The sequence below is a fragment of the Hydra vulgaris genome, chromosome 13 (genome assembly GCF_038396675.1).
Source record: "Hydra vulgaris chromosome 13, alternate assembly HydraT2T_AEP".
Lineage (NCBI taxonomy): Eukaryota > Metazoa > Cnidaria > Hydrozoa > Anthoathecata > Hydridae > Hydra > Hydra vulgaris.
The window spans coordinates 20,522,538-20,538,686 of record NC_088932.1 but is presented as its reverse complement, the minus strand read 5'-3'; the positions used below and the strand labels follow the sequence as shown (position 1 = coordinate 20,538,686).

Sequence of the window (16,149 nt, the reverse complement as noted above, 5' to 3'; positions counted from 1 at the left end):
TAATTTTACTGTTTGAACATGAGTTTTAACATTTTTGGGGTACTTCCCCCAATTTATTTAAGGTATAATGTTTAATGTGTCTTTTGCTAAGTAACAAAATAAATTTATATTATTTCACAAAATAAATAAATTATTTTGCAAAATAAATTTTTTTCATTAAAACGCATATTTTGCAGCGTCCATATGAAAATCCATTCAAAATAAATCTTTAAGGCAGATGGTACATTCATATTCTGAAAAAAAGAGAAAGGGATGAAGAAGTAAAGGGGAGGGGGTAAACGAACCTTCCACCGCTCTCCTATTGGGAGACCCTATACTAGAAATTATTCCTAAAATTGAATTTTGGCTTAAATTAATCTTCGTAAACAAGAATTTGATAAAATTTGTCACGTTAAGTTTGAGAGATAAAAAAATAGTCAATTGATATATCCATAAAATTACCTAAAAATAGAACGTTTTGCCCATTTTTCCAGGGTCAAACCAACGCACTTTTTTAAAAAATTAACTTTCCAACCAATTTCAAATTATATTTATGGCTTTTAGAGTTCATTAAAAAAAAAGTGGTGCTTTATTTCAATGTTTAAAGTCTCCGGTTGTTAGTTAAAAAAGTGGAGGTTTCGGGGCACAAATTGTAAAAGCGGGGAACTTAAAAATAGGTTTCAAAAAATTTTCATCTTTAAAACATTTTTATCCTAACGGTCAACTAACGCAGGTGGTTAGGACTTAATTTGAAAAAATTGTTAAAAAATGACGCACCCTAGTGGTCATGACCGCTAAGGTGATAATTTTAGGGGTGGTCAAGGGTGATCCTAAAATATCCAGACGGTTTTCAATTAGATGGTACACATTGTATGTCTAAATATAGGTAATTGATATCAGGAAAAATAAATCAGGTCATGTTTGGTCTCCAGGAGTGGTTTTGACCGCACAGGTAGGTGTGGTCATGGGTTGTCAAGACATTTTTGTGATTTTTATTTATTTTATGTACTTAATTTCTTGAAGTCTGATATTTATATATATATATATATATATATATATATATATATATATATATATATATATATATATATATATATATATATATATATATATATATATAAATCAGACTTCAAAGACTCCATTAAACCTGAGAAGGCCAAAGGGGTCTTGATCGACTAATGTATGATGTTTGTCACCACCTTGACTCTTATATATATAAGAATCTAGGTGGTGACATACATTATACATTAGTAGATCAAGACTCCCTCGGCCTCTTCAGGTTGAATGGAGTCTTTGACTTTTCTCTGACTCCTCCTTTTTCTGGCCACCCTAGTAACATAGCTGCAAAGCATTTTCATCATAATATCGTAATTTGTTTGAGGTTTGGAGAATTTGATTGTGAAATGCTCTCTTTTGTTTCAGTCTAAAACATTAATATTAGGGTGAATGAAATGAATTTTTTTTTTTCACAATTAAGTTACTCTTTTTCCATTTTATGGGCGTTATTTAAATGAACAACACACATTTGACACATTTAAAATACAATTTTCTAGAAAAAAAAAAGCGCTATTTTAGAAAAGTTATTAAGACGACATTAAAACTAAAAGTACTAGATGATGTACTACTCGCTTTCAACACAACTAGAAATTAAAAAATCTTTTTTCTCATAAACAAACTAACTTTAACTCTTTACTAAACTAAACTCTTCTTTTTACATGAATAAAAACTTATAGCATATAAACTTTTTGTATACATAAATACGAATAATAAATATTCTTTTCAGCGACGAATAAAGCATTTTTTGGTGCTTGAAATAGCTTACAGACATGGAGCAAACTTCAAACATTTGCATGTTTATACTTGTGTCAAAAAATGTTTTGCTAAAAATTGCGATGATTGGAGGCTGGAAATAAATAAGCCCAAAAATTTCGTAAAAAATTTCAGGATATATTTATAGTGGAAAATGTAAAGCTCTAAGGCAAAAATTTTAAAAATTTTTTAGGCGATATTAGTGAACTTTCATTCTTTTTTTATATTATTTGTAATAACTTTTGTAAAAAACATAGGAAATTTATGAAACTACTTCAACTCCTTCAATCACAGTTTTAAGTTTTGTCTTTTTAAGAATAAAAGTGCGAATAAGCATAACAAAAAATTTTTTGCTATTATTTTTATTTTACTTTAAATTGTTTGTTGATTTATTCATGTTCACAAAAGTAAGCACGTAAAATAGTTAGTATTTTTTCAAATTTTTTTTTGAGAATGAATCACCTAAATAATATTTGTATGTTAAACGACGTTCTTTTAAGTCGTGTAGCTAATAGGCAAAGTTTATTTTACAAAATTAAAGTGTAAATGTTTTTTATTTACTGCAACAAAGTTTTTTTCAAAAAAATATATTTTTGTTACATTATTTGTTTTTATTTTTTCATATTAAATGAGCTACTTGCTTTTATGAATGAAAGTGTTTTTTACTATGGTGGTTATCACCATAGCTTTTATAGAGCATATTTTATTAGTTTTAACTGCTTAAAATTGGTTTTTCAAAACTTGTGTTTTGAAAAACCAATTTTAAAGTTAATGTAATTAAGACATATATTTGATTGTGTTAGTTATAAGCAGCTTGTGTTAAAAACACGATTTAGCTTTAGTTCAGTTTAAAACGTATTGTTACATTTTTGAATGAATAATTGGGCGTCAGGCTTTATAATGCTCATTAAATTTCTGCTAAAGTTTAAATGTTAATTGGTGAAAGTTAATTGCAAAACTCCTTTCATATTTCATTATAGCTTTATTTTGATAAAGACTAAACCTAATCTGAATTTTAAAGTTTAATTATTTAAAAAAAAGTTTATTTAAATTTATTTTAATTGATTATTGCAAACAATAAGTTTCTAAAGCATGAGTTTTGCCTAAAGTTGTAGTAGATAAACATTGGTGCTAGAATTAATCCAATGACAATTTAAGTCGCAGCGCACAGTGGGACAAAATCAAGTTTTTGGTGCCAAAGTTATTTTCGTAGTTGTTTTTTTTTAAATAGCTGCATTTATATATAAAATACATAAATAAAGAAATAAACATGTAATTATATAATATAAAAAAAATCAAAAAAATTAAATTTTGGTGAAAAATACAAAATATTTTTAATGGACAAAACAACTTTTATCAGTGTAAACATTAAAAATATTGCTTTTCAATGCACGTATTTGTCATAAAATAACTTTTTTAGATTTATATTTACAGAACTTATATATTATAACAGTAATGAACGATATTGTGGGTATTCTTTGTGTACAAAACTTTTTTACATGTTAAGTATTTTTCATCAACTGACCATTAACCGAAGACCAATGTTTTGTTATATCTTTTTTTATTGCAAAAAGTTGCAAAATATTTATGATGCATGGCTATTTACATACATTTAGCATGAGAGTTACATAAGCAAATGTTTGGAGGATATTGGAGAATTGTTTATCTGATACCTAATAGCAAAGGTTAGTAACAAAAAAAAATATCGAAAACTGCCTGTTTTCGATGCATAAAAACTAATGAATACACTTACGTTAAATTGTTTTTAAAAAATCTGAACGAAAAAAACATTGTTATTTAAAATAATATATTTTAAAATGGAAGTCAATAAAATTAATTTAAAACAATAGTAGCGTAAGAAAGTTGATAAACAAAAAATGCAAAACAGCATTTTGGAACACATGTCAAATTAATGTGTAAATAACCACATAAAATAACGCTCAAATTAATATTAATGTTTTTTTAACTAGATATTTCCTCTAATCAACATGTCTTCACCATTATGACAATTTTTCACCGTGCAATGCCGACATTGATTTTTAGGTATTTTGGCACACTCTGTCCCACTGTGCAGCGGCATAAAATGTTTAAAAAAAAATTAGTTAATAGTTGCATACCGCTACAACCATTTATTAATGTTTTGCAGTTAATTGGGTTGTTATTAGACATGCATATATATGATGAACAATATAATTAATGTGGTGTGCAATAGTTTTCTAAAAATTTTTCACTTGTTTTCTGTCTGGATTTATGCAAGTATATAGTTTTAGCAAAGCTTACTTTACTTTCAAGGGTACTCATATATTTTTGCACAAGGCGCCGTCTTACAAATCTGCACCTAATAATAAAATACATTATATGAAGTAATTGTTATATAACCTAACAAAAAAATCTTGTGAAAAATTGTTGAAGATTAATATAAAAGGTTTTAAAAAGCATAAAATAAGGTTAATTTAATGTCAACACGCTACTGTAAAAAAAAATTTACTAAAGTATTTTAAAAAGGTTTAATTTTTAATGTTTTAAAATTACTTTAGGAAAGTTTTTAAAATTGCAATATGAATTTCAAGTTAGTTTTACGGCGTATGTTTTACAGTGAAGGAATGAATCCACTCAAGCACTCTGTTATTTTTGCACTTACATTTTTATTTGTAAGTTATTTTTTTGTTTATTTCCATTTTTGTTTGAAAACTTAAAATTATTCCAGTAAACACAAGATGTATTTTTGTCGTATCAAAAAAGTTTTAAAGATGTATACTTTTTATCATTTTGAAAACACCTACTTGTATAAAAAGTGTAGTAAGGCATTCATTGACGCTAAAACTATAATGAAATTAATTGCTGCTGATTCAAGGGTGATAATGATAAGAAAATTATTTCTCTGAACATAAGTGAACCTTAGTGACCATTTGCTGAAAAATCAATTTCGGTGACTTCTTTTCATTTAGGAATGATAATTTGAAAAACTTTGTTGACAAAATTTTCCAAATTTCGACGTTGTTTTTTGGATCAAAAGTATTTGAAAAGTAATTTTGTTTTAGTAACATTCTAAAGTAATTTTTTACGACCACTATGCCAAGGCAAGGTTAGGTAAACTGAATTAAAAAAAAAGGTGTTAAAAGGGTTTATATTTTACAAAAAGGCTCGAAGATAAAATTCTTACTTATCACGACAAAATAATATATATACGACAAATTAGTAAAAAAAATTTATATTTTTATTGCAAATTTTCGGAAAAAATGCTAACTGGATTTTGTCATAAACCTGATAAAGCTTGTTTTTTTACGAAAATCAAAAACTCGCTTCTGCTTCTCATTTGGTAGCAGTCACCAAATTGGAACAGAGTTTTTTCCCCCAGAAGAAATAAAAATATTTGCCAACATTTATTTCTTTAACGTAGAGTTGCGGTGATAAAAATAGAATTAATTTATGTTGCGCAAGTCATTATTGGATTGATATGCAGATAAAATTTAACTGAAGCTATGGAATTTCTTTATATAGCAAGTCATTATGGGATAGATATCCTTATAAAATGACGCCACCGAAACCCAACGCAACCAGCAAGGTAAGTAAAAATTAGTTAAGTGTGAATATTAAAAATTTGACATCAAAGTATACCTCTCAAAGTATAACTTTTAAAAGTTATTGATATTGAGAATTTAAAACGTTTTAAATATTGTTAGACAATAAAATGACGTCGAAAGATCCATATTGTCTTTTTGTTTTGCTTATTAATTTAATTTAGTGTTGCGTAATTTATGGACGATCCCTTAAGGTCTTTGATTAGGCTTTTATAATGATCTTTTTAATATAAAGTAGATTTAAAGAAATCTTTATTTAAATTAAATTATGACTAAAGAATAATCTTATAACAGAAAAATTCTCATAACGGCACTAAAAACTTAATAATTTTTACTGGTGAATAAAAATTTAATATGATTTTTTTTTTATGAATATTTTTTGCTTACATCAAGTTATTCATGTGAATATGAACTTAAGAAGCAAAAAAAAAAAAAAAATTCAAATTTAAGTAGTTCAAATCAAACAGTAGTTCGTTAAATTTTCGTTGGAAATGAAAGTTTCAGTTGCTTATATTTTGGTTGAATAATCTGCGTTTTAAATTGTGTTGCAAAAAATTAGTTTTTGATTAAGGAAAAAAAATCCAATATTCATAACAATTTTGGTTATTCGATAAAATTCAAATTCAAAAACCAATATTTTGGTTTTTCGATAAAATTCAAATTCAAAAGTATAAACTAATTTTCTTAAGTTTTAAATGAAAAATGAAGAATATTGCAAAATTTTACGAAAACAATTTTACAAAAGTTTAATGATTAAAATTTATAATTTAATGTCTTGGTTAAAACATTAACTTTGATCCCAACAAAAACTGTTTAACTACTTATATGTTTTGTTGTCTATGACAAAAAAAGTCTTAGGTAATAAAATACCACCTTAGGTAATAATGTAGAAAATACCACCCTAGGTAATAAAGTAGAATTTACAATTTTTATCTTTTGTTTTAAACTTAAAACTAAGGTTTGTGATAGTTAAAAAAAAACGCTGTGAAAAAAGACGAAAATAACTAAGAGGCGAAATCAACTAAAAACAATAACAAAAACATTCTACTGCATATAAATTTCTGAAAGGCGACCGCCAATGACTTTTGTATACCGAAAAAGTTGGCCTTTAATGGCTTTTCGTGTACACAATAATTTATTACTTGCATATTACTTGATTTTATGCCAGGTCAAGTGTCGAGCAATATTTTACAATTTATAGTTTGACGTTTTTTTAAATATCTTGATCTTATATCATTATTGATAAAACAAAAAATTTATAACTAGAATAAGTCTTTTTATAAATAGTATTTTATTCAAATATTTTATAGTTTTTTAAAAAAAAAGAAAAGTTAAACATTTTATTATTGATTATAAGTTATTTTTGTGCTTTAAATCAACTTAAACAAGTTTTGAGTAGCGGATATACTTTGGATTTCAAAGAAAAAAGGCGGCAGTTTTGAACTGCCGCCTTTTTTCTTTAAAATCTAAAGAGGAATTATAATTTTTTCAAGTTATTTGCTTACTCAAGTCCATAAGATTTTTTTTTAGTCATAATTTAGCTTAAATAAAGATTTTTTCAAATCTAGTTTCTATTAAAAAGATCATAAAAATAACCTAATCAAAAGACCTTTAGGGATCGTCCATAAATTACGCAACGCTAAATTTAATTGATAAGCAAAACGAAAAGGTCACAAGTTTTCTTTGGAGAGGCTTAACAAAAAATTAAAATATTTCAACAAAATCATCGTGTAAATGAGCAAATCATTTACTCCTATTGCAAATCATTTACAATATTACTAAATATTGAGTACTTTAATCTACTCAACGGTTTACGTATATAAATAACTACAGGTTTTAGTTACTATCAGATATTATAAAGTAAGTAAGAAGAAGATGAGAAGATAACATGAAGCTAAACTAACATGAACTATAAAAACTATATAAAGAGCATGGCTAAACATGCAAGACATCGCGGGAAATAGTTATAACCAATAGGTTATTCGCGGAAAGCCGAATAGGCTTCAACACTCCCGCCACCATAGACGAGTAAAGGAATATTCTTCTCGTTAACAAAGGTAACAGTTAACGTCTTTTCTTTACCAGAATATTCCATAGGATACAGCTTATTAATGGGTTGAGAGACTAAACAGGATTTACCATTTTCTTGTATGTATCGAACTTTAGCGACTCGAATAAGTCCATCGTTTGAATATATTAACTCGTCGACACGTCCTAACTTCCATAATTGTCTTTTATAGTTATCACTTTCAATTAAAACTATGTCATTAACACTAACACTATAACAACCATTACTCCGGTTCGATCGATGATACTCACGTAATTCTGTTAAGTACTCATTTTTAAATCTTTTTCTAAAACGATCCAATATATTACTTAAGTTATTGTTTCGTATATGCAGATCTTGTTCTATTTCATCACAAGTACCAAGACTCGACTCAAACTTTAGTTTATGTCCAAAAACCAAATGATTTGGTGTGAGTGCCTCGTCACCTTGATTATTATATAAATATGTTAAAGGTCGGTTGTTTAGAACCATTTCAATTTCAGTAAGTAAAGTTCGCAACTCTTCATATGAAGCTTTCGAGGTCTTTAAGGCTTTCTTTAAACATCTTTTCGTCATTCGTACTAGTCGCTCAAACATCCCTCCCCACCAAGGTGCCGAAGGAGCATTAAATTTCCATCTTATAGAATGGTTTGCAGCAAATGATTGAGTTTCAAATGAAACGAATTGAGAGCCATTGTCAGAATAAATAGTTTCAGGAACACACCGCCTTCCAATAAATCGACGAATACCCAAAATACATGCACTTGATGAGCAGTTAGCTACTAAGTCTAATATAATCGAACGACTGCTGCAGCATGTAAACAAAAAAATCCAAGCTTTATTTAATGTACTTTTATCATAAACATCTCTAATGTATACTGGACCAGCATAATCCAACGCTATACACTTGAAAGCAAAATCAGAGTTTAAACGACTTTCAGGTAAAGGAGGAGCAGGTGGATAAGAATAAGGTTTACCCTCCATACGTCGACAAGTTGTACATTCTCGTATCACACTGTTTGCTAAACGCCTGCAACAATGTATCCAATACTGAGATCTTAAAGCATTGATCGTTTCTTTTACACCATTGTGCTTTACAAGCTTATGAAAATGTAAAATTAACAATTTAGAAATATATTAGTTATTAAAAATAAAAATAGGAAACTTAATGTCGTATTCTAAATCAGCATTCTCAATTCTGCAACGACATCGAAATATTCCATCATCAACGAATAAACGTAGATCTTTTCGTAACTGTTTAAAATTATTCTCATCAATTAGATTTATCTGTGAAAATTTAATCCACAAACGTTTCGAGTTATTTATTTCATCAGAAGTAATTGGACCCGACTTTAAAGTGGTTGTCTTTTGCATTATTTATGAATCGAAGAATCCACGATGTCACTCGTAGTAAGTACCTAAAATCACTAAATTTAGCAATATTAATAAAGTCAAGATTAATATTAAATTTAACATGTGCCACATTACATAAAACTTCAAGTGTTTCATTTGCATAATTAACATGCTCATAATATGGAAACCAGAAAACCAAAGTTCATTATTATTTAATTTCTTGAGAGAAGATCCTCGAGAAATTATATCTGCAGGATTTCATCGCCGATTTCAACACGATTCAACATATTTCCAATTACAAATTAAAGTCAATTCTCTTATTTTAGTTAATCTGTTTTGTATAAATTGCTCATAGGTATTATTAGTCTTGGAAATCCAATGCAAGCAAATTGTCGAATCAGTCCAATACACTATATTTGAAATGTTATATACGGATATTAATTGATCATAAATAGATGTTATTAATTTTGCTAAAAGTAAAGTTGCAGAAAGTTCCAATCGAGGGATCGTGCTCTTGCCTAATGGGGCAATCCTAGACTTCGAGGCTATCAAAGAGGCACGACCAAAATTAGCATTAAAAAATCTAAGATAGACACAACACCCAAAGGATGTTCTTCAAATTTTGATTTTTTCCATGTAATTCAAATTTTACATCATTCATTTTACCCAACCCAGGGCTCATATACCATCGAGGTACTGCTATTTGAAAAACAGATTTGAAATCATCTAAAATAACGTTCCAAGCAGACAATAAGTCGCCAAATAGTTTTTCATTCCACCCTAATTTAGCAATGCAAATTTTTTGAAATAAAATTTTGCATGTAACAACTACTGGATTTATAAGACCTATTGGATCATAAATACTGGCGATGAAACTCATTATTTTTCTTTTTGTGGGAGTTATCGAGGCAAATTTACCAACTCCTCAAACGAATAAATTATCAAATCTTCTGTCTTAATCCAATTAAGACCTAAAACTTTTGAATTTGATTTCCTCTCAGCGTTGTCACCATTAATTTGTTTCTCGAAATCTAAAGAGTTAGAATCAAATTTTCTTAAGTTAAACCCTCCTTCTTTTAATAAATCTTTACATTTATTAAAAAATAAAACCCCTTCTTCAATGGAACTACCACTAGAATTCAAATCATCTATATACAAAGATAGTAAAAACTTAGACAAAAATTTACTATCAGAGAGACAATACCTCTCTGCATGATATATCAACGTGGCATTAAGGAGAAATGGAGATGAAGTAACGCCAAAAGGAACACGACATAAACGATAAGTGGCTAGTTGAGATGAAAACAAATTACTATTGTTAATATTATAGATATCATCGAACCATATTAGACGTAAATAATTTCTGTCATTTTTATCAAGAGCAATTTGTAAAAATGCTTTCTCTATATCTGCAATAAAGGCATATTTATTTGCACGAAACCGTCATAATATAAAAAATAAAGGTGTTGCTAAACTTGGTCCAGCATTTATACATTCATTTAATGATGGACCCGATAATGTGGAACTTGCATCAAAAACAATTCTTACTTTAGTTGTAGTCTTATCTTTACGACACACTGGGCGATGTGGCAAGTAATGTACCTCCCCAATACTCGAACCATAACTATCTACTTTCTCTATTACACCAGACTTTAATTGATCGATGATTATTTCATTATATTCATTCAAAAGGTCAGAATCATTCTTTAACTTTTTTAGAACTGTGTTCAAACGTTTCATACATAAGCTATAATTATCACTCAATAGTGGGTGGTTCTCTTTCAGTGGCAATTTAACTATATACTTACACTTAACTTAGTAGTTACAAACATAACTTAGTTGAGAACAACTGTCAAATAAAAAGCGACATCTAAGTGTTTTATCCTTATTTTTCACGGTAACCATAGCAGTTTGCAACAACACATTTTTAGATTTTAATGCTTCAGTACTAGCAACAGACGTCAATTTACTGTTTGATTTTTTATTATCGTCAATATGAGAAGGAAACCTTTTAAAACACATAGACACATGATGCTTACCTGAGCACTCAAAACAGCTAATTCTGGAACGACAATCATTAGACATATGACCTGATTTCAGGCAATTAAAGCAACGCCTTTTTTCTCTTAAAATATTTCTTCTAGATATTATATTTGTTACAATTTTACAATTTTCACTTTTATGATTTTTACTACAAAAAATGCACTTTAACTCATTATGTGGCTTAAAGGAAGTACTAGAATGTAGTACTTCTGCTGTTGATGGATTAAAATTACCTTTTCTGCCTGACTGCGCCTTCTCCCTAGCTTGTAATTCAGATTTTAAAGATTTTAAAACATATTTTATATCCCAATTATCACAGCAATCGAAGTTTCTAGCAATAATTAAATTTAACTCCTCTGGACTTTTTTGCATTACAATAGGAATTAATAAAGGTCCATACATAGTTGAATCTATACCTAGGTTTTCTAAGCTTCTAATTTGAACTTCGATATTATCATGTATACGTCGTAATAATGAAATATTGCTTATATTCTGCACTCTCTCTAAAGATAGGAGTGACTTCATATGTGTTGAAATTAAAGGTTGCTTATCACTAAATCTTTCTTTAAGTAATTCTAAAGATGTATGGTAGTTGTCATTTGTTAAAGCTAAACCCGAAATTGTTTTTAAAGCTTTCCCTTCGAGTAAATTTCGTAAGTAATTAAGCTTTTGAATTGGGGAAAGGTCATTATTATTATGGATGGCACATTCAAAATTTTCAAAAAACGTCTGCCATTCCTCAGGCTTCCCATTAAAGGTACTTAATTTCAAAGGTGGAAGCTTAATATTAGTATGATTTGCAAAACTTTTCACAGTACTAGATTGTGATTCGTTACTTTTATAAATATTATCATTGAATTTTTCGATTACCTTTATGTTCTTCTTAAAATATAAAGAAAATTCATTAACTAAATTCTCTTCATTCTGTAACTCTTCTTCGTCCTCAATTAAATTGATCAAATCATCATCCATTAATTTGATTTTGTTATATTTTTCAACTAAAACTTCTTTAAAACTAGATAGTTCTTCTATAGAGCTATTATCTTGGCTAAAATTAGTCATAAAATCATTAGCCTTTTCAAATATGTTTTTAATAGCAGTTACCGTAATGGTACGAACACGTCGTTTGCCAGGTATACTTGACATTATATAAACCCAGGAATGTCAAGAAATGATGTTCACTTAAAACACTATGGTCAATTCACAAACACAAATAACAAACAAATATATATATAAATAACTTTTTTAATGCTAATAAAAATACGTGCATTAAACAACCCCAAATTATGGATTAACCCAAAAAACAATCACAATATCAATAAGTACTTAACTCAACTCTATTTTCTAACAAACTTTTTCGAACTCGAGAATCAGCGACAAACTTTAACGACAGCTAATAACATTAGGATCAGCAACAAATTAAACGACAGCTTCGAGGGCTGAAAAATAACGCTCTCTCCTTGGGCTCCAAATATTGAGTACTTTAATCTACTCAACGGTTTACGTATATAAATAACTACAGGTTTTAGTTACTATCCTACATTATAAAGTAAGTAAGAAGAAGATGAGAAGATAACATGAAGCTTAACTAACATGAACTATAAAGATTGCGTAATTTAAGGACGATCCCTTAAAAGAATAAATTTTTTCGTGTTTTATTAAAAAATTATAACGTTTCATATATATCGATTACTATTTTTTGACATTATATATATACATATATATGTATATATATATATATATATATATATATATATATATATATATATATATATATATATATATATATATATATATATATATATATATATATATATATATATATATATATATATATATATATATATGTATATATATATATATAATTTTTAACAAAAGTGGCAAATTAGTTTACCAATTAAAATAAACTTCATCCAAAGATTCTTTTGTAATAAAGAGAACTTTATAATATATACAAACATTATTTTATTTTGAAACAGCAGATGTTTTTTTTTTTAAAAGAACCCGTAAATAGTACATAAAACCTTAAAGTCAGGGGCGGAGCTAGACCATCTAGAGAGAGGGTAATTTTACTTTATTTTTTAAAATTTTTTTGATTTGGTGGATCCAGACCATCTAGTTAAGTAAAGCGGCGGTTTTTAAATTTAATTATTTGTGAGCAGTCAAGTCCACAATCATGAAATTTTTTAAATTACTTTTATTAAAATATTAGTCTTAATCTATGAAACTATGAAATAGAATATATACTCTGATATCCTAATTTTATATAAACTTTTAAAGCCTCCCTAATTTACTTCCATTTTTTTACAATATCCTGAGTTAAATAAGCAAATTTACAAAAAAAAAATTTTTTTAAATATCTAAGAGTGGTTGGGGGGATGATGGCATTGCTACGCCTTCTTTTTTTGGAGCCGCCTTTGATAAAAGCATGGGCAGATCTAGAATTTTTTATGTGTAGATAAAATTTTTCAAACGAGTCATTTGTCTGCGTCAAAAAGACATCCGATAATTACAACAAAAACGTATTCACATACAGTTTTTTTTTTTTTTTCAGTTTTTAAATGAAAAGTTAAAGAGCTATTCAGTTGCTGCAGATTACACCTAGTTTAATATTTATTTATTTTACACCTATATTTTTTCATTTATTTCTAATAGTTTTCAGTAAATTACCAAATACTAAATTTGATACAAATTTTGCCTTGGCTATTTAGTTTATAAGTTAAACATAAAACATGCCTAACGTACTGCCTAAGGTAAATTAGACATGTTGGTACACCTCCATTAAAATATACAACCCCATCAATTCTGACTTAGTTTCAAGTTTGATAATAATTTTTTATGTTATAAAGCTTTATTAAAAACTTTTAATTTTTAAAAGAAAATGAAAATTTGTATTTTTTGATGCTGAATCAGCATAATTTGTCTAAAATCTTAACTTAACTAAAACATGGGTATCTCGAGTAAAAGTTTCACTAATACATGTATATTTTGCTATATGGTAGATAAATAGTTACTTCAGAGCCTGAACTATAAGATTATTTAAATGTTTGGTAAATCTAAAATGGCACCAATAAATGTAACAAAATCGATTTTACGTCTGTGTCAATCTGACAAACTAAGTTCAAACTAACTTATTTAATGTTTAAATTTTACAACTCTAGCTCCAGTCCTCATAAATAAGTTAATAAACTTACAAAAGCTTCAACAAAACTGAAGATATTAATATTTTCAAATGTAAAGCATATTTAAGTCCTAAAAATTGCATTAAAAAAAAAAGTTTAAAAACAAAATCTTTTTCATATAAAAAGTTGCTCAAAACTACCTCTAGCATAAGAGTTTACATCATTAGTTTGCTTCTTATTGTCTATGTAACCATTTTTAGTGGATCTTTTAAGTTTTCTTTGTTTTTTGTTAATAACTGTTAATTTTGTTAACGTATTGAATAATCGCTTATAACTTCTTTTGTAACTTCCTTTTTCAAAATAAACACCTGAACGAAACCCAAACTTTTTAAAAAATGCAACTTAAAGAAAAGAATTAATCATTTTAATTTTAAATCAAAGAAAAAATAGTTGTTTTGATAATTTTTTTTTTGTCGCATAAGGTGCGCTTAGGGTATCGCTCCCATATCAAACCATTTAATGGCTCATTGCAATTTTGTGTCATTTTATGTAAGCACTTTCTAAGCATTTCAGAGTTAGACAAGTCTTGAAAAAAAAATTTTCTCCTCTTATAACTGCCATAGGTAATTTAGGCCATTTTATTAATAGGTTAATTTTCATTTGCATCAGCTGCTTTTATCTTTCAAATAAAATTGATCACGATTGATATTATATGATTAAATTGCGCAATGGTAAGTAGATTATTTATATTTTGTGTTCTACAAACTTTTGCATTTTGTTTATTGACATATCGTTCAGTTTCCCTTTCCCAAATATTTTCAAATCATCGCTTGACAAATTCCCCTTTAAATCTTTCATTTTTTGACGTAAACGTAAAATTTTTGCTGATAATAGCCATTCTAGCTTTTTGGAGATCATCATATGGTTTATTTCTAAGAACAGTTGAAAATAAATTTATCTAAGGTACTTGAAATATCTTAAATTCTACTTTTAAATGGACGAATGGAATATTTCTTGACCTCAAGATGCTTCCATTGATCATGCTGATCAAAATGATCCAAATTGTTGATCCAATATTTTTAAATACAAATCAAAATTTTTTTATTCTTTTATATACTTCATACTTCAAACTTAGATAAAATAAAAACATCTATCACCGTTTTATATTTATGTGAAAGACCAGCATCAGTTCCATTTAAAAAACAGTACCCATAGCATTGCCATGTTTCATCTGTTGAAATGCCAGAATCAATAATTTGGTATGGTAACATAAAATTTTTAAATTGATTAAATATTTGATTGTTACACATTGTTGGAAAGAGCACCAATACAGTATTTCAAAGGTGAAAAATTTATCAAAAGGTATCAAATTTTTGATAAATGGACTTGTTGAAGAATCTGTGGTCTAAACTAGTTAAGTTTTTCTATAACTTTGTTTACTCTCATCTAAATGCGTGTAACTTGGTATTAAAAGATAGTTGTAAGAAAGACATTGCAAATTGTTTTCTGACTGCCAGGCGTATCAATGTATTAGCTTAAATATCAATGTATTAGCTTAAATATTAATGTATTAGCTTAAATATCAATGTATTAGCTCATGAAACAAACTAGCTCCTGATCTAAAATCTCTTAATTTTAAATCTCTGATTTTAAAATCAAGCTTTTTAATTGTTTGTTAAAAAAATACAATAAAATATTTCTACTAATTAATATTGGAATTCTTTATTATATATATCAATTCGTGATCCTTCAGTTTTTTATTTGATATTTTTAACATTTTGAAATTTTGGTTTTCTATCAGCCATTTTTAAACTTTTTATTAAATTTTTCATTTAATATTATTAATTTTAGTACCAATATTTTGGCATTCTTTATTTATCTATCTATTTATTTATCTCTTTTCATTCTGCCATTCTCTACTTCGTGCTAAATCTTTGTTATTGGCGTCATTATTTAATAAATTTTTGTTGCTGCTGTTATTGTCTTTATTTATGAAGTTCTCCTTTTGTTATAATTGTTATCATTTTGTTACTATTATTATTATTATTTTTATTATTATAATTCCTATTATTATTGTTATTATTGTTATTACCATTGTTGTTGCTGTTATTAGTGTTCTTATTACAATTAGTATTATTATTGATATTATTGTTGTTATTGTTATTATTATTATAATTATCATTATTATTAATCTCATTATTATTATAATTAGTAT

General features: G+C 27.3%; 1 protein-coding gene across 1 annotated transcript in view; it reads left to right on the top strand.

Annotated features, from left to right (window-relative positions):
* The first annotated feature begins 4,303 nt into the window (after positions 1-4,303).
* Positions 4,304-16,149, top strand: part of LOC101241008 (uncharacterized) — a 76,410-nt gene continuing 64,564 nt past the window's right edge. The window contains exon 1 of the mRNA XM_065815316.1: positions 4,304-4,439. Within this exon, the coding sequence (XP_065671388.1) occupies positions 4,347-4,439 (93 nt within the window). The 5' untranslated portion in view covers positions 4,304-4,346. The remainder of the gene's footprint in view (positions 4,440-16,149) is intronic.